The sequence below is a fragment of the Lycorma delicatula genome, chromosome 1, assembly GCF_047948215.1.
Source record: "Lycorma delicatula isolate Av1 chromosome 1, ASM4794821v1, whole genome shotgun sequence".
Classification (NCBI taxonomy): domain Eukaryota; kingdom Metazoa; phylum Arthropoda; class Insecta; order Hemiptera; family Fulgoridae; genus Lycorma; species Lycorma delicatula.
Genome location: NC_134455.1, coordinates 70,223,448 through 70,244,632, shown reverse-complemented (window position 1 = coordinate 70,244,632; position 21,185 = coordinate 70,223,448). Strand labels below are relative to the sequence as shown.

The window sequence follows — 21,185 nt, the reverse complement described above, 5'->3', positions numbered from 1 at the left end:
TCTCATTCCTCTCCTTTGCCTAAACCAAAACTAATCTTCTGTAAGCATTTCTTCTATTTTTCTTTCTAATCTTCTACGGATTATTGCAGTAAGAACTTTGGAAATGTGAGTAAGGAGACTAATCATATGACATTGTTAACATTTATTTGCTTTGTTTTTCTTTGGGATAAGTATTATTTTACCCTTTTCAATGTCTTCTGAGACAATTCCATAAATGTAGATATTGTTTATAATGTTATATAATCTATTTTCTAACCATTTTCCTTCATTTTTCATTAGTTCTGAAGGGATTGCATCAATTCTACAGGCGTTATTAATCTTCAGTCTTCCCACAGCTTCATCAAAATCTCTTCTCATGATGAGTTTTCAATTTTCTTCTTCTTCCTGTGGTTTAATTTCATTCTTTGATATATCTCTTCAATGTACCTCTTCCATCTATTTGTTATTTGAGTTTCCTTGAAAAGCACAGCTTCCCTTTGTCAATCACATTTCCACAATAACCTGGGTTTTTAAAGCACATTTTAACCAACTTATATCCAGCTTCTATATTCCTTTCTCCTTACAATTTTTTATTTCTGTACATCTTTCCTCAATGTATTTCCCTTCAGCCTCTTTTGCTTTCTGGTTTGCAGCATTTATTAGAATTCTACATTGTTTTTGATCTGCAGGATTACTAAAACTTTTTAACTTCCTTCTCTTTCTATCATATTTAATATCTCTTCTATTATCCATTCCTTCCTAATAGTCGATATTTTCTTTCCCACCATAGCTCCTGCTGTTTCACAAATGCTGTACTTCATTCTTTCCAATTTTTTTTTAATGTCTTCTATTTCTTTCCTTTCCTCTGGCATTTTCTCAATTAGTGAGTCTTGATATAGTTTAGCAATTTCTTTATTTTTGAATCTGTTTCAATCTACTATTTTTTTGGTTTTCTCTTTTGTAATGTCTTGAGAATAAACCTACATTTCACCAATTTTTACTAGATTGTGGTTGCTGTCAGCATCTGCAGCGATTATGGTCACTGTTACTGTTGTTACTCTGGTGGTTTCTAAATCTACTCTCCAACAATGTAATCAATGTGGAATCTTCTCTTATTCCCTGGCATTTTCCGTGTAACCTAACATGATGAAGAACATTGTTTTTTAATGCACAAGTTATTTCTTACACAAAAGTCCACCAACTTATCCTCTCTCTCATTCCTACTTCCAAGCCCAGAGTCAAACCTCATTTCTTTCTCTTCCTTCTTCTAGTGCTGAATTCATACCTCCCATAATAATTAAGTTTTCATCTCCTTTGAGACCTTTTATTAACTCTTCTATTTGATTATGCATACTTTCTACCTCTTCTTCACCATGACTAGTGGTTGGTGTATACCTGTATTGTAATAGTTTGCTTTGGGGTTTTTCTATTCTGATTAGTATAATTCTTTCACTAAATTTCACACAGCTCTTAATCCTTTTGCCAACATTCTCGTTCATGACAATTGATACTCTTGCTTGCCATGGTCTGTCTTCTGCTGCTGCTATATTTACTATTCCACAATTCCTACTCTAAAAATCACTATTCTGAGGCCATCATATTTCTGACAAGCCTAACAGGTTTATCTTCAATCTCTTCATTATTGCTTTTATATTTTCCACTTTTCCATAAATTAACATTAATCTTATATTCCATGTTCCTATTCATAACTCTATTTTGCATTTCCTTTTGTCCAGAGATCCAAGTGCAGGTTTATTACTCCAAATTGTGTTACTAAACAGCCATCAATCATGAACTACCAAAACTGAATGTTTTAAAGACCTTTAATGGAATGGTTTTCAATTGCCTTCTCCATCCTACAGCATTGGCCACTTATGGGTCATCCACCTACTGAATGGTTTCCCTCCTCAAGGGCAAGAGAATGCCCTTACCTGCAACTGTTCTTCTGCCTTCCAAGATGACCATTGACACTTATTATAGGGATCTCCTTATCCCAGTAGATATTCGATCCATGCTTTTTTAGTTAGATACATATAATGCACAGATTATTGTGAATATAGATTTGCTACAGGCACACCCTCATGGTTAACTGGCCACAGAGCATAATGCACTAGTGTTTGATAACAGAAAATAATTCACCATTCAGTGCAAACCTAATGTTAGAAATAGCTACTTTGTTCCCAACATGAGAAAAGTATTCATAACATAACCTAGAATGAAACGTCTATTCTCTTTTTAATCTATGAAAATAAATTAAATAAATTATTCAAGTGTGTTAATTCAAATTTAAAGAAAAAAAACAAGCAAACATCTTTGAATTCAATTGTAAATAACTATAATTAACTCAAGACAGCTGCTGCAAGCCATCACAATAAGCCTTAACCATAAATCATCTTACTTACTGGTATTCAATTAAATTGCAGTAAGACTGGTCATACATGTTTATTCTCATTTTCATTTTATTATCCCAGATGATGAAGAGTGCAGCAAAAAAAAAAAAAAAATAACAACAAACATAGACAATAAACAGAAACCAAAAATATATAACACAGGTGAGTAAACAAAAATTTAAAATAGAAAAAAACACTACCGTATCTAATCAGTCAAAATATTGAATTAGAAATACATAAAAAAAAAAAATTACCTCAATAATAAAATATCTATTAAATGAGAAGTAAGTTCAGGTCCAAAGAAACAAGTAGAAACAGCCTTGCCAAGACTTTTTACAATTTCTTCATCCCAATCACTGACCCAGTAAAGAAGGCTAATGATATCCTTTTTGCCAGACATTACTTCCTCTCCAGAAGCACCTTCTATACTGATAACAACCACATTATCTACAAAAAATTTAAATCACAGCAAAATTAATCATACAATTATTTTATTTTTACATAATGTTTACAAAATGTTTTACAATATGTTTATTTTTCTCACAAATGATTAAGGCCTAAATAATCTACTCTGGAATTCACTAAAACTAACAAATTTTGAATAATTAGAAAAAGTGAATTTTCTAATGTCAACAATTTTTCTGACCACAAACAAATCTTTTGGTCCACAAGGTCCACAGGTCCACAAGAAAGAAGGAAAATATTAATTTATTTCTTTACCCATTTTTTCTTTTAGCTGTGATGGATGTAACGCATCTGTGGTCTAAGAAACACTAGTTGTAGTTGCTGTTTCTGAAAGTAATAATGTTTGCTATACAGACTGATGTTGCCGTAAAAAGAGTGAAGATGTCACTAGTGGGACTGAATGTAACTCAATATTTCAGTGAGCTTGGTATGCTGATGTGCAGCAGTACAAATGATCAATAAACAAGGAGGAAAACCACTTAATTTCTCACTTCCCAGTAAGCCTTAGATGGAATTCTCTTTTTACCAGAAAATAACAATTCTATTTTCAAGAATAGCTGATTCTTATTAGGTTGCTTACAATCCTTATAGAACCAAACATCTAAGACAACACAACATCTATCTTTATCTTTATATTTAACCCTTTTTTAAGACCAAGATTTAACATACCTAATTTTTTTTTTTTTGGTTGTTTGTGGGCGAAAAATGCTTGGCGTTATCATCGCCCAGTACTTATTATTAAAAGGGTAATATAACTCCAAAATAATAGGCTATACAAGGTGTAAACGTAATATTAATCATATAATAAAAATTTACTAAAACAAGCCAAGAAGGCAAAATAAAACCCAAAACTAATATCACAGACAAAGCTGATAAAATATTAAAGATAAAATAATAGAATAAAAAAATTATAAAAACTTACCTAACTCTTTGAAAAAATCAAATCGAAAATAAAGGTTAAAATTATTAAAAAACTCTCCTTACAGAAAAACATATACATTAAATCCTTTGCTGTAACCCAGTACTATGCAAAAGAGAAAAATTCGCTCCAAAACCCTGCTATCATTGTCCAAGAAATCACAAATGCTTCTGGGTATATTAAACTGACGACGCAACGCCGCATAACATACGCAGTCCACGAGAATGTGGTGCACAGTCATGCGGCAGTTGCATCGTGTGCACAGGGTTGGGTCTCCTCCTGACATTAGATATTCGTGTGTGATCCTTGTATGCCCCAACCGTAACTGGCAGAGGACCACTTCTTCATGACGAGAGTCCCTGCAAGAGGAGCCCCACGGCAACACTGAGTCTTTAATCCGTCGAAGTTTACTATCGACAGCAGCCGTCCAGCCACTTTGCCACCTTGCTCACAGTGATTGTTTTATATGATTAATAAAATCAAAGGTAGTAACTCGGGTGGTGAAAGGAGGCTGAATACACGCATCTTTCGCAGCAGAATCACACACACAATTTACGATAGCTTAAAGTATTGATTCTCAAACTTTTTCGCCCACCACCCACATTGAGAATCAAAAGTTTTCTAGCACTCCCGAAAATTGTTTAACTTACCATCTGTTAAAAATAATAATTGCAATTGCTGTTTTTAAGATGCGCTCTTAAAATATTCAAATTTTTAAAACTTTTCTTTTCACTGATTTTTTTTCTTTAATTTGATGATTTTTGAAATTTGAAGTACATAGTCAAAAAGTTGAGTACTCAAGCTTTAATTTTTTTTTATTCATCTCTCTAAACCTCTTTGTTGCAAAGTTAAAGTAGTTTGAATACAATAATTTTTATGATAAAGTATAGGTTTCCCTTTAATTTTTTGCACTAGTGTACTAGGTATTCAAACTAAAATTAAATACCATCTGCTGGAATAACACATTTTGAAAATCGATTCCCCGGTTTCGTAACTCAGGGATAAAATACGTATTCAACATCGCAATGTAACAATCAGCTGTTACAGTTACGGCAGCGTCATTTTCTTCAAAAAAATATGGTCCAATAATACCGACCTTTCCTATTGCACACCAGACAGTCACCTCTGGACTATGTGGCTAGTGGTCTCTTGTGAAGTTGATGTGGGTTTCTTTCTGCCCAATACCGGCAATTCTGTTTGTTGATGAAGCCATTCAGATGAAAATGGGCTTCGTCACTCATTAACAATAACAAATTTTCATTTTCTTCAAAAATGGTAAGCATTTGTCGACAAAATTGTAATCGCTGCGTGAAATCTTGCTCGTTTAACTGCTGCATGGCGGCTATCTTGTAAGGATGGAAATGCAGGTCTGTATGCAGAATTTGTCTTACCGTACTTGTGCTCATTTGAAGCACTACTGAATGCCTCTGAATAGAGCGGTGTGGGCTTCTGACAATGGCTTCCCTTACTTGTTCGATGTTCTCTGGAGTGCTAGCAGTTCATCGGGGACCCGGTGGTTTTTTCTTCAATATTGAACCACTTGTTCGAAGGTTATTTACGCATCGCAATATTGTGTTACGAGAAGGGACACTTTCATTACGATGGATATTAAACTGACTGAGGAAATCTCGCTGAACAGCAGTTACGGATTCGTCATTTCGCACAAAACTGTCATACGCGTACAGGCATTGGTGAAGCGTCCACGGCTCCATCTCAACGATTAAAATGTAAATGCTATGAACAAAGGAAACGTCAGACACCTGCCACGTGCCCCTCCCACCACGAACGCCCGAGTACAACCCACTTCAAAAACATCCGGTTCCCGTGAACGACCCTGTATATACATGTAAGTTTTGAAAGCAAATGTTTACTTTTTTTATAAATAATCTTGTTCAATCATGTTACTACTTTATTACAGCAACATTTTACAGAAGCTATTGAGGAATACTTATTTTAATGAACTATAAACTAAAACAGCAAATCTTGTTACCAAATTCCATAAATAAGTTTTCTTAAGCGACAGAATTTTTTTTTAATTCGAGCAATATCATTCTGTTAAAATTTCAATATATGATTCTTTAACTACAGTCCCAATTTAATTGACCTATGCTTCCAACTCTATAAATATCTGCCCATAAATTTAAACGATGAACATTTAAGCTCTTATTATTTTATTTCATGAGGATTTGAGTCGCACTATGTATTGAAATTATCATAATGACTCAGTTTTGAAAATAGTCTCATTTAAATGGGTAATTAATTTATTTTGTAAAATTTGGTTTCATCTGGAGATAGAAATTATCAATCATTCTGAAGATTCTAAACGTTTACGTTCATCAAGAAATGAAAAATCTTATTATGTTTTATTAACAAATGTGTGTAGCAAGTCTTTAATTTCAATCATTCTGAAGTACGATATATACTAATGCATGAAATAACCAAATTATAAGATGTTTTTTGTGAAGCCTTAACAAACAATTGTTACATTTTTATTAAATAAGGCTGTATTAAATAAGGTCACCCATTCCCTGGTAAATCATATACATTTCCACTGACCTCAATTTTTTTATTAAAGTAATAGATAGCTTGTGTAGTTGGCAATGGATTATTATTATTATTATTATTATTATTATTATTATTATTATTATTAGGAACTCATTCTTAAAATAAATAAAACACTACACCATTATTTATTTATTTTTTTTCACTAAAACTGTAAGATAAAACTATGCTGTTCTGTTTTTAGTTTACAATTCACCATTCACAAAATACAACAGATATCTCCAACAATAATCAAAAAGAAAATCTGATTTTACACAAACACAAAAAATCCTGGTATTAATGGTAACAGTATATTTCTGCATATAAGTTGAAAGTTTTAACTAAAAAAATTTAAATAATCAAGAGTTTACTTATAACTAGGGCTAAAGTAAAAATATAATTTTTCAAGGTGCGGGATATTTAAACAATAATTGTAATAAAAATGCTGTAGCAATATTTTGTTACTAACAAATAGAATGAACAAATGAATAAGAAATGCATTGTTGTATAATTGAATATTATTAATTTTAACATAAAAATAATCTGATGATTAAGATCTTCATTATATTATTAAGTGTTGAGGACATCTACTTGAATGTGTATATATCTCATTTCTATATATATTAAATAAAAAGCATACAAATGAACTCTTTGGAACTTACAAATAAAAAAAGTTTTTGTAATAAAAAATAAGTTTTTTTTTCACCTTCTATCATCATAATTATAATGTTTCACCAGCACATACACCACCACACAGTGCAGTGTACTATAAAACACCAGACGTACTATAAGATAGTATGTCTGGTATTTTGCAGTATCTTACACTATCAGTGTTATCTATTACAGTACATACTATAGTATTACAGTGTAGGAGGTACTATAAGATACTATATCCAGTGTTTTATAATATCTTACAGTATGTCCAGTTTATTATAGTACACCACCACATGGTGGTGTATGTGCTGGTGAGACATTGTAATCGTGATGATAGAAGGTGAAAAAAACTATTTTTTACTACAAAAACGTTTTTTTATTTTCCAAAAACAGTTCATTTATACTATATATACATATTTGTAGTATAAGAGTACGTTTGATACTAGCAGTAGTAGAACCAGAAGATAACTTTATATTAAACTAAAAAATTAGCAAACATGAAAGGACCAACCATACACTGTCCCTGGTAAGCAACCCCACCATAAGGTGCCAGCAGGTAGTAACCAACATGTTTTATATCTAATAGTTTAAAGTTAAAAGGGTTTGGATTTTGTGATGAATTTTTTTTTCATATTAACACACTACGATTCAAATTTAACACAGACGTCATAAAAAGATACATAATCTCAATCCTACTAAACTAAACCACGCTAGACAAAGTAAATGACTAAACAAAATCATTTATCTCATTAATTTTTTTAGCATGATTTTGACAATAATTAAAAACTGAAGATGAATTTAAGAAGTGAAAGATTAGAGGAATGTAATATTCTAGATGAATTACAGATACAAGAAAAAAATTTGCCAATCAGTCCCATATTCATATCTAAAACTAAACAGTATTTTGAAAAATATACCCATCATCATTCAAGATCACTTACACAACATTTTTTAATATTTATCCATTTAATAAAAAAACCATAAAAATAATTTTACATTATCTTAGGAAAATTCAGTATAAACTGTTAATATGGAGTAAGAATGATTATAAAAATTATCTACCTAATATACTTTCAATCCAACCATCCAAGCTGTTATTGAAAGCCGGCATACAATGAGTGCCGATCTCAACAATTTTTCTGACAGTAGAATAAGAAATACTTGGAAGTGTTAGGAGTTCAGGTAATGTCCCCAACCACGCTTCAAATGTCTCTTCACTGTAATAAAATAAAAACTTATTTAAAATTTAACAGCTACAGAATTTTATATTAAAATTAATAAATACAACAGTTGTGAAAAAAAAAAAATAAAAAACATATAGTTTTAAAAATATGATAATAATTACGAAGTATAATCCAGTCTATTTCAATTTGCTAGCAGCTATCAGATGCACAGTAAATAAGTAGTGGGAAATGGATTCATTGGGTAAATTTTCATGTTACTATGATTGCAACTTGTATAGCCATTTTGCCTTGTTTAAGTACAGTAACAAACAGCTTTAAATTATGGTAAGTTACCAAATTAGTAAAATGTAATTCACTTTTATAGCTAGAATTGATTTATTTATTTATTGGTAAAATTATTTCACAATTCTTAGAATATTTGCAAAATTTTTTATTCAGTTTAGCCCTAATAATTTATTTTATTTTATACTCTCAGATTTGCATTTTAAATGAATTAAGAGGTTGTACTTGGCAGGCATCTAAGTACTTGCCTTTGTGTGCAACCCCTTGGATAGAAGCAGGGCCTGGGTAATCCTGTTATGATAGATGGAGCCAGGTCTGACAGTTGACACAATTCCCATTGTACTTATTTAAGGAAGAAAGGGTGAAGTATATGGAAAAGAGAAGAGTAGAGAAAGAAGAAATAAACCCTCAGAAGGACTGCCTCCTCTTATTGAAACCTAATTTTACCCATTTTTTTTTTTTATTTACGACATCCTAAATTAATTGTTTCATATAATTCCTTTTGTTTTCCTCTAAATGTTATTCTATTAGCAAATTAATTAAACTTGCATATCTTAAAAATATATGTTCTACCACCAACCTAGCTCATCTATTTACAATATTTTACCATATTTCTCTACTATTTTATTAGCATTAATCCTCTTCCGTTCAAATCTTATTGACCTATTTAATTTTAACAACTCAAATAAATTTAACAAAAATTAAATTTTCAATTTTAAACAACTTTTTTAACACATTTCAAAAACCTGTATTTTTTCCTTTCTATGTTTTCAATTGTTCAAGTTTCACTACTATAATAAAGTCCTACATCTTATAAAAATATTTCCAAAAATGTATTTATCATTTGATACAAAAATGTATTTATCAGTTGATACTTGCAGTCTTTTTTGTATGAAAGCTTTCCTTTCTGCTTTTGATAACCTGTCTTACAAAAACCCCTGCCGTCTCACAGATCCCTTTGTTTTTTGTTAGTGGGTATACTGGTGGTCAGCTGAATGGCTGAATTGAGGTGGACTTGGTCAGCATGGCGGCAGTTACAGAGGTTGAACTGCAGGATCGACCTAGATAGAAAGGAACAAGCAAGAGTTTTTTTCATTGAGGGCAGAAAAATTTATAAGCTGGCTATCATCAAATCCAAAAAGGATTGTTGAAGGCAGCTGCGCAAAGATATCAATAGTGATGTCTGAGGGTCGGAGATACCAGATCGTGGCTAAGAGATTCAGGTGCAGACTGCCTGTCACTACGAATGATCAGATGTGTAGTTGTATGGCTCTTCCCAGCAGGTGGTGACATTAGAATAGAAATTGTCACAGATTACAATCCTTGGTTCAATTTGGAGAAGTTAATTGCTGCCAGCTGGAGAATAAAGTCCAGGAAGAGTCCTGGGCCTGATTATATTTCAATTGAAATGATCAGGATTGTGGTTGAGGTGCACCCTATATGGTGCAATTCAACTACATCCTTATCAATGAACAGATACTGAAGGTCTGGAAGGAATAGTAGACTGGTGCTGATCAGGATGGAGGGACATCCAGTTGATGATCCATCTGCCAATAGACCTGTTTGTCTGATCAACAACTTTATGAAGTTGTTTGAGAAGATGCTAGTGGTGAGGCTTACCAATAACAATGGCAGATGTGATGGACTAACACACTGCATCATTACAGATTTCAAGCATGCATCTTGATGGTGGATGTGGTTAACAACATGATGAGCATGGTGGACAAGGCAGCAGCTCGTCTAGATACAGAAAGAATATTCCAGCACTCATCTTCTTCGACGTCAGGAATGCCTTCAAGGTCCTCTTGTGGTCGCCTATCTTCAAGTTGCTCGCAGATAAGGGGATCAATGCCCACCTGAGGACAGTGTTGCAGTCCGATCTCTATTGATATTCGGCCCTATCGCCTTCCAGGCGCAGGGTGTATCTGTACTTCCCGAAACTTTGGTGAAGTATCTTGAGGTACGGCTGGATGGAAGGCGTTCCTTTTGGAGACATATATCCAAACCACAATGAGGACAGAGAAGATGATGACTGTGCTGAGCAGGCTTCTCAGTAATGCTCAAAGTCCGTGTTTATTTGAGTATCATAAACTTGGCAATGCTTTATAGGCCTCCTTCTTGGATAAGGGTCCTGCTACTAATCATGCCAGGCTGATCCTAGAGCAGCTTCAGAGAAAAATGTCTCTGCTCAGGGTACAGGACTATTTTGTCCGAAGTGACGTCCATTATTGCCAGTATGCTGCCAATGTACCTGTTGGCCAGATTCAGGGATGACTGTTATCATGGTGTGAGAGGATAGGACCATGTCATATGACATTCTTCTTAATTGGTGGCAGACAACAGTAACGAGTAAGTGGACGTTTAGATTAACTGATCATCACACCGTGGATCGGCAGGGGTTTTGGGGAAGTAGTCTATTTCTTAACCCAGTTCCTCTCGGGTCATGGCTGGTTCAGATCATACCTGTTTGCATACTGGTGCAATAAGGACAATTTGTACCTGCATTAGGCCACCGTTAATGATGTCAAATGTGTAATTTTTGAGTGCAATAGGTGGATGGATTTAAAGGTGCAGTGTGTGGCGGTGACAGGCCATCCTGTCATGAACAACATTGTTGGTATAATGTTTGAAAAGTGGTACTGACATGATGAGGGATATTATCGTGGGAAAGGTGGCTGAAGGGTAGGATAGGGGAAAACATGCAGGGATAAGGGCGCCTGTCCACATATCGATATGGATGTGCATTCTCTGTTAATGCCTGTGGGACTCCACTGAGTTCCTACCATCCCTTTCTGACTGATGACCATGCTGCTCACATCATCGTGATGAACATCAATGCAGGGGGGGGGGGCAAATGTGGGATGGATGGTCAGCCTGAAGTGGGTAGGGTGGGGTGCATTTTGTTTGTGTCTGATTGTGGATGGGTGTCTCTGTTGATCTTGTAGGCTTTCACAGTTTCATTTGATCCTCCTTCTGGCATTTGATCCTGCAAGTACCACCAGAGATTGTGTAATGCTTTTTGGTGGCTTCAGTCTTTGTGTGGAGGGGTTTTAGTCATGAGAGTCTGACACTATCATCTATCACTATGGAGAGCTATCAGCTCTCCATAGATGATAGTAGAGAGCATCGGAGAGCATCTATGGAGAGCTAAAGTAAATTGTTCTTGAGATGTCAGCTATCAAATAAAAAATGTTATTTTAGTATGATTTTCTTAGGTAGATAACTGGGAATTTTGAAAGTTGTGTTGGTAGCTGTGGCCGATTGGTACCACTTGGTAAGTGGCGCCAGCCTCTCTAACCTAACCTGCCATTTAGTTGTCATGGATCCTTGGAGTGGTGCACAACGTGCATTTGTTATCAAAGCGTTTTACAAAAACAATGACAGTGTGGAGGGAGCGCGTAGAGAATTTCGCTGTCATTTTAATCTGGGATGGCATGACCGTGTTCCATCAGCACATGCAATTAAAACATGGATATCTAATTTTGAGGAAACTGGTTCGGCAATGAAAAAGAAACCTCCAGGCCGTGAGCGAACCGTTCGTACACCACAGAATGTTCAAGCTTTACAAGATGCTGTCACACGAAGTTCACATCGGTCAATCTGTCGTCTCTCAGCATTTTTACAATTGCATAGTTCAAGTGTTCGAAGAATGTTAGTGAAGGACTTGCAATACCATCCATACAAGTTGCAGATCGTCCAGGAACTGAAACCGAACGATGCAGTTGTGCGAGCACAATTCTGTAATGTAATGCTTCAGAAGATAAATGATAACGAAGAGTTTGTTCATGAACTGTGGATGTCAGACGAAGTGCATTTCCAACTCAGTGGATTTGTTAACAAGCAAAATTTCAGATACTAGGCACAAGAAAATCCTACGCAGCTACACCAGCGTCTGTTGCACAGCCAGAAAGTGACCGTGTGGTGTGCTATGTCATCTTACGGTGTTATAGGCCCTTATTTTTTTGAGGATGACAACGGTCTTGCGATTACAGTGACGTCGGCTCGTTATGTAGCCGTGCTTGAAACCTTTGTTGTGGAACAAGAGATTTCCACCAATTCTTAACACAGCTTGGTTTCAACAAGACGGAGCAACGTCACATAATGCACGAATATCGATGGCAGCTGTACGCCGATTGTTTGGACAACGTGTCATTTCACGAAATGGTGACATTAGATGGCCTCCCAGATCGCCTGATCTCTCAGCTTGCGATTACTTTTTGTGGGGTCACCTTAAAAGCAAAGTGTTCCACAGTAGACCTGCTACAACGGAAGAACTGAAGGCAAAGATCTGAGAAGCAATTGCGGAAATTCCAGTTGAGATGTTACAACAAACCATGAACAATTCAACAAAGAGACTTCGTGAGTGTTTACGTAGAAGAGGTCACCTGCAAGATGTCATCTTTAAAAAATAAACTAAAATATATGTATCCTAAAATGGCAACATTTGTACAATTACATGAAATAAAATTCAATTTCTAAAAAAATATTTTTCATTAACGTTATTTAATTTTTTAAATATCCCGTTTCTTTGAATCACTCTATATAATGTAATATACGTATATTATATAGTAATATATATAATTAATGTTTAACAGAGGAACATTTTCTTCAAGGTTTTATTTCAATTTGTGCCAATGATCACAACTTGTGTACATTCTACAGTTTTTTATACCATTACACATGAATGACATAATCTGTGTTCATGAAACTTGAAGAATGAACTCATTTAAAAGAACTGATACACGATTGAAATTTTAGCAATTTCTGCAATCTTAACCTGAAATACAGAATGAACATAAATTACTCAGCGCATTTTGGTGTTAATAAAAAAAAGAACAAAGAAATGTAGTGCGCATTGATTTTTTATAAACATTATTGCAGGTACTAGAGTTACTGATAACCTGTAATCAACATGCCAGCGCAATGTAAAAACAGAGGGTTCATCAGTAGAGCAATGGCTACCGTGCAGGAGAGAAATGTGCATGCTATGGTTTCATGAAAACAAATCTGTTATTACTGTTTACAGATTTATTCATTTAGAGTACACCCATGATCCTCCTAATACTATATTAAACATTGTAGCAGTAAGGATACAGAAGTATAGTAAACAAAAAAGGTGCTGGCAGACCTACTGTTCCAAGGAAGTTGTAGATCAAGTAAGAGAAACTTTTCAGAGAAGCCCAGGTAAACTGACTTGCGTGCAAGTTCAGAACTGGGGATACTGCAATCGACAATCGTGAAGATCCTAAACAAGTGCCTAAAACTTCATTCATACAAAACTCAGTCAGTGCAAGCAATTGAAGATGACAATAAACTACAACATTACAATTTCGCTGTGGACATTCTTGATTAATTGAACAAAGATAAAATGCATTTTTAGAAAAAATAATCTTCTCCAACAAAGCTACGGTCCATCTACCGTCGTTTCTGGTCACATTAACCATCATAACAATCAGATTTAGAGTAGTGAGAGCCCTCATGCTGTTCGATAAACACAATGTGACAGCCGAAAAATTAACATTTGGTGTATGTTAACTGCTTATGAATTGATCAGACCATTCTTCTTTGCCAAGCCAACAGTTACTAATGCTAGTTATCTAGACATGTTACAAGAGTATGCAGAACAATAAACTGAACATCAACAACCCAATGTTTACTTCCAACAAGATGGCGCACCACCACGCTGGGGTTCACATGTTAAAACTATTTACATTAACAAGTTCCTCGACATTGACTTCGCCATGATAGACTAATTCCCTGGCCACCTCGATCCCCTGATGTTACATCACTCAATTTCTTTTTTTGACAGTTTGTCAAAGACAGAGTGTACACAATAAAGGTTAAGTTGTCAACATCAATGAATTGAAAAGAAGAATTGAAGGTAATTAATGGAATAACTCCAGATATTCCTAGTAATATGGCATGGAATTGAATATAGTCTAGATATTTTACACATCACAAAAGGTGGTCATGTGGAACTTATATGAAATTAATAAGTTTTCAATAAACAACAATAAAAAATTATATTTTTTAATATAAAAATGTTTGAAATGCTCTGTTAAACAATAAAACATGCATGTAAATACATTGCTTTGTTATTACTTCCTTGTACTTAGTACTCGTAATCGCAAAAAATTTTGGTTTTCAGATTTCAACGGAAATATCCATTTTGACTAGTTTTGGTGTGACGTCTGTACGTACATACATATGTATCTCGCATAACTTAAAAATGATTAGGCGTACAACGTTGAAATCTTGGATTTAGGACTGTTGTAACATCTAGTTGTACACCTCCCCTTTTGATTGCAATAGACTGAACCAAAAGTGCCCAAATTCCAAAAAATTTGAATTTTGAACTTTTTCTTAAGTGCAGTAATAAGCCCTCATTGAGAGGTTCTAACGATATATAATAAGTGGTTCCTATCTTCATTGGTTCCAGAGTTATAACCAAATTAAATTTTAATTAATGAAATAATCTTACAAGGGGAAATTAATATAAATGATCTTTCAAGGGGAATGCACATCAGTTCAAATCAGACTTCATCTCCTTTTTTTTAACTTTTTCTTTTTTTTAATTTAAATATATTGATTTATTAATAACTAACCTCTGATTGCAAAAAAAAAAAAAATGTGTACATGTAATTTAATAGGCGTACAAAGAAGTCATGTGATGTGCACATCACATTGTTTTTTTATTAACACCTAAATGCACTAAATAATTTATGATCACTTCCTAACAAGCTACTACTCCTTCTTAATGAAAAATATTTTTTTTGTGTTTATTTGTTCAGGGTGAAGGTTATAAAAAATTTACTTTCCTTCAGGTAAAACCTTTTTTTTTCAATCACATGCTCCAGATACTTTAAAGTAAGAAATGTTAATTGATGAAGAAAGTTCTATAAAACTTAAATTATAGTAACAAGAATTAAAGAAAAAAAAAAATTTAAACCAATTTTTATACAAAATATTTTTTGAATTCTGGCTAAAGATTTCCTTTTAATTAATAAATAAGATCTGCAACCTAAGGAAAAACAGACAGTTTAGCTTGTCATTTACAACTTAAAAAATTAGAGCAAACTTTTAATCTGAAACAAGTAACAACTGAAAAAAGTAACTGCTTTTTCTAAAAATTATCATTTAATATATTAAATGAATCGGTCAATATAAAAAGGGCCTCAGTCACAAAAATGGGAAAATTGAGATAGAAATTTTCTTTGTTTTGTACAGTCATATTAGACTGTACAAAAGAAAGAATGTTAGCATTCTACACTAAAAAGAATTCAGTCAGATGCACGGTTTCATTAGAAGTGGTTGCTAAGAAAATAACATATATTCCAAAAGGGCTTCAGTCATTGACTGAAGCTCTTTTAGTACAGATGGTTAGTACACCTGATACAATGTTAAGCAATCAGCTGTGATTTCAGCTACTTGATCTGATTTTATTCTCAAATGTGAGTTGTATTTTGTTACTGGTCAAGACAGTATTAAGTTTTAAGATGGATTTAAATGGTGAATATACAAGAAGAATAAGAACTGTATCAAACTGGAAGATATAAAATAAAAATGGAAAAGTTAAAGGAGTACAATACATTAATTACAAAGGAAAAACAGTTCCTAGTGTTAATGCTATGCTAAATTGCAGGTATGGTATTACTATAAAATGAGTGAAATGGTTGCAAAGCCTCATGCTTTTGGGTAAATCCCCCAAAAATATATGTAAGACATTAGGTACTTATGCAATACCAGTAGAAACTAGAAATTTAATCAGACAGTATACTGAGTCTTTTGAAGTGAAAAAAAAAAATATTCTGGAAAAAATATAAAACATGTAAACTGTAAGCAAAATTTAAAATAATGTATAAACTGTTTAAAAATAAATATGCAGGTATAAAAGTAAGCTATCATTATTTTAAAGAAAATTTCTACTATAAATTTGGGCAACCACAGATAGATTGTTGGGCAGATTGTGAAGTTTTAAAACTTAAAACAAAAAATCCATATCTAAATGAAGCTGCCAAATGATGTGCTGCAGGAGAACTAATGGTTCATAAATGTAAAAGTCAAAAATTTTACTCAAAATTGAAAGGTGAAACATAGTATTGTGCTAAATTTAAAAAAAGTTATCTTAATGCAAATATAAAAACGAAACTCCACCAAAAAACATATACAAGCTCTAGCTTTTGATTTCATGTAGAATTTGCAGTTACCAATTGTACCCGTCCAAGAGGCTTTTTACTTAAGACAGCTGACTGTTAACCTATTTTGTATTTACAACATACATAAAAATAAGATCACAATGATTTTTTACCATGAAGGGTCTGCTACATAGAGTCCAAAGTGTGTACCTTTATGTATCGATATCTTTGTAATGTACCTCTTCATTACACTGAGTACTCCATCTTTATTCCGATGATTGTTGAAGTCAAAACAAAAATTATGTAATGTCAAGATTTTTGCTAGCGTTAACAGATACAGGAAGATTTAAAAAAAATTGTATTCTATTATCCTGTGTATGGTCATTCTTTCTTACCATGTGATCATGACTTTGTTATTATTAAAAGAATGTTAAGGCACCACAATAGACCGTACTCTACCCATCAGATTACTGAATTAATCATTTCATCAAGTTCAGCTGGTAAATTTACCAGCTAGAGTAGAGGAAGTAGATACAAATATAATTTTCAATTATAAAAATTGTTGGCAAACATTTTATAAAAAAAACATGTTTATGATTCGAAAAAAGTGCCCAAAACGCAAAGTATTAATTTTGGTATAAGTTCTATATCACATTTTTCATACAATCGTGAATTAAAAAGTATTATCATTGCAAGAAATTTTACTGAGGAGATCATGTTACATACTTTCCCTGTTGGCATGGCAGGAAGGCCAAAGACACAAATCCCTTTAAAAATCGCATACCCTTTAAACGTAAGAAACTAGACAACATTATGAAACTTTTGTTTATAATCCAGATGAATTTAAGGATTTTTATGACAAAGTAAAAAATTGGCAAGCAGGTGAGGAAGACAATAACAATGAAGATGTTTATTTTGGGGAAACCGTGAAAGCTAGGGCAGTTGTGGTTATCCTATGAGTTTTTTATATGCTAATGAAAATTATTAAGTATATTAGATAGTTTTTTGTACTACTGAGTAAAAGTTAAGTATTTAGTTTTTTAAATGAGTTATTTTTTTCATGAAAACCTTCAGCTTGTGCAAAAATTGTCTCAGCCAGGCATTTCAATTTTTTTTTATATAACTTACACGTAAAAAATTAATTCAATAGTGCATTTCATGATCTTAGAGTTACGGTAAATATATACTGTAATTTTTACAGATTTTTAGGATTTCAGTTTGGAAAACTGTACTAAGTAACTGAGGCCCTTTTTGTATCGACTGATTGATGGTTAACACATTTGGTACTTATGTTATTTTAAAGCAATTCTAACAATTTTCCAAATTGTCAACAACCTGTTTCTTATGCCTGTGACAGTCAATCTTACAAATAATAATGTAATTTCTCAAACAGTATTTCACTTCAAATCTTTTGTTAAAATTAATTTTTGAATGAGATGAAAGTTTATGATTTGGTTTTCATCATTATCAAAATTTTTTATGATTAATTCACTGCATAAATTTGAAGCTTATAATTGTATGAAAGTATGAAACTGAATTTTATAATATATGAACACCATAAAACCTGATTTGGATTTAAATCAAGGCCTACTGAATGAAAGACTGGAATGTTATTGGACTGACTGAAATATGAACATGTGAAATACCTCTTTTAAATGATTGATTCAAATTTATTTGTATCTTTTTTAGCTGGTCGTTTAATTTTTATTTATTTATTTTTTTTTTTTTTAATAAGAATAACTAACGGATTCATACCAGATTGATGAATAAATTATCTTTTTAATTAAAATAAACCTATCGAAAATAACATTTATAGTAAAACATTAATCACTATGTCACAAAGGCAAGTTTTTGCAAAAAATTAATTTAAAAAGCAACTATGCTGAAAATTTTATGTAGTATGACTTTTTACTTATATATTAGTAAATTGTACAAAAGTTTAATTAACATAATATTTATGTTTTATTAATAAATACTGCATGTACTATATACTGTTTATTGATGTGGGAAAACAAATTATATTTTTATAACAAAAATAACTGTGTAAACATTCAGCATGTTAGATATCACTGAAAATAGTTTCTGAAAAAATGGTAAGATTTAAAGTTTAAAATTGGCAGTTTATTGAGAATGAAAATCTGTTTTGAATAATCACAAATCAACATAAAAGTTGTACTCTTATTAAGATTTTCTCTGCAAATAATTTAAGCACAACATTAGTATTTTCCAAATATAATAATCTACTTTTAAAAGAAATGCAATTAAATTAAACTAACCAAATTCTACACAGTCCATAATTATTCATTTTAGTACAGAATAATACAAAGAGGCAGAAATAACTCTGAACAAAAACAAAATTACTTAGTTTAAATCATTATAATGTGAGAAACAACACAATATTTAAAAAAAAAAAATGGAATGTTAAATAATACAATACCCAGTCTAATATTACAAAATAAATTTAAACTAACATAAGACAGCTGAATTTGCAGACAGAAATATATCTTACAAAAATGTAATTTCATTGTACCAATATATTAATACATAATTTATGAGACAAATACAAAACTTTGATTAGAGAAAGTTTGAATTGAACAATTAGGATGCAGCAGCACAAAAATATATAATGCAGCACAAACACATATCCATTAACCTATTAATTTTTCAGTGACGTGGCAATGTCATTGAAAAATTAAGCAATATGTTTGAATTTTTTTAAACTGATTCAGTCCATCTGTGACACATCTTCACCTGTGCTACACTGATTTTTTGCAGGTGGTATATAGCAAAAAAGCATTTGCTTATTCATTAATTCTAACATAATTTTATTAGTTTTATCATAGAAGCAGCACAATTTTAATGTTTAAAAATAAGAAAATAAGATAACATACATAAAAAATTGCAACACTGAATTTAAGGAATTGATAATCAATAAATTATTAGATTGGAAACATAAAATTTCTGCAAGAAACAACACAATATCCCAAAAGTTACTGTTAAATTTGTTGTATACAAAATATTACACAAATTAGCAACATATAATTTCTTAGTGCATCATTAGTACACAACATTAAATAAAATAAAATGTATAACAAAAACCCGTGCCTTTATAAAGTCGTTAAAATCCAATACAAATGGTATTTTAATGCATTTTAGGTAGATCCACTATAATGACATAATTTGAAATAAACATTAAAAATATATAAAACAGACAGAGTATTTCTCTTTTAGTCACTAAATTAAAAGTGATTGTATGCTCAATAAAATTATTACCTTCAACATTGCAGATGGCAGTAGCAGTCTTAATATAAAAATATAATTTTTAAAATGAATTATAAAAAAAAATTATTTTTGTAAAATTAGATTAGAACTTTCTTGTCTGAATAGAGTTTATTACTTAAAAAATGTTCTCCCATGTAAAACTATTTTACTTATGTATAAAACCCTAATAGAATCTTTAATAAGATTTGGTGTGGAGGTATGGGGTTTGGCAGCTGATTTACATTTAAATATTATAACTAATATTCAAAAGGGCGCTTAAAGTGGTTTCAGGCTTTTCATCAACTGATCCAAATTTAAATCTTTATAAGCATTGTAATAATTGACCAGAGAAGTCAATTATTTTCCATTACTTTCCATTATTTCTCCCTCTGTAAGTTATTTTCCAAAATAATAAATACCTAGTAAAACGCAATGTACCCCTTTATTTGTGACATAAGAGAATGAACATGACACCAAATTATTTTAATCTATATGGTAAGATGATTTTAAAAAATCAAAATTCTAACCATTTTTAATAAATTTTCTACACATATTTTTAGAAATAGATAAAAAGAAAATATTTGAAAAAGAAATTTTTAATTATATGTTAGCGGAAATTTCTTAATAATTATTTTTCCTTTTATTATAAAATATTTTTTGCACTATGCGTTAATGTTGTATATTACGATGTACTACACATAATATTTTAATATTTATTTCAATAATTAACATTATTTACTATTTTTGCACTATATATATATTTTTTTTTTATACTCGTATATTACAATCATTATTTTTGTTTTTGTTATAAAATGTGTTATCTATGTACTATTTATTTTTGTATTTTATATTATAATATATAATCTATATACACAAGAACAGTCAAGTTTAGAAGTATATATGTATCTTTATGTAAACTTTTTTCAAAATTAATTTAAGCTTAAAATATTAGATTTTTTTACTGAAATGTAATATAATAATGTACATTAATCACCTATTTAATTCATTTTTATTTACTTTTGTACTTACTCACCCCACCTTAATTAAGTATTTGATAGAATTTGAACGTTACTAACCTAACGGATTACCTAACGGTAATATAAGAATATTTAACATTATATTTTTTGTGTTGTGCTATGTAAATAACTTGTATTCAATTTATTTTAATACAGGAACCTGCTGATAAGAATTATGTCTTAGCAGAGGACCCTATATTGTAAAATTATATGAAAATATAAAAATAAATTATTATTATTATTATTACTGGAATAATAAATGAAAATTACTTTTAATGTTAAGAATAAAAGTATTGATAGAAAATGATCTAACTCTAAAACACATCCTTCCAATGGTAAGTTCTATATTATTGTATGTA

At 31.7% G+C, this 21,185-nt stretch overlaps 1 protein-coding gene across 5 annotated transcripts in view; it reads right to left on the bottom strand.

The window, feature by feature from the left end:
• The window catches only part of LOC142319211 (testis-expressed protein 10 homolog), a 75,331-nt gene that overhangs the window by 4,293 nt on the left and 49,853 nt on the right, over window positions 1-21,185 (bottom strand). For all 5 annotated transcript variants that reach the window (XM_075356243.1, XM_075356257.1, XM_075356266.1 and 2 more), the window contains 2 exons: window positions 8,011-8,165; window positions 2,624-2,816 (listed from right to left, as the gene is read on the bottom strand). In XM_075356243.1, the coding sequence (XP_075212358.1) occupies window positions 2,624-2,816; window positions 8,011-8,165 (348 nt within the window). The remainder of the gene's footprint in view (window positions 1-2,623; window positions 2,817-8,010; window positions 8,166-21,185) is intronic.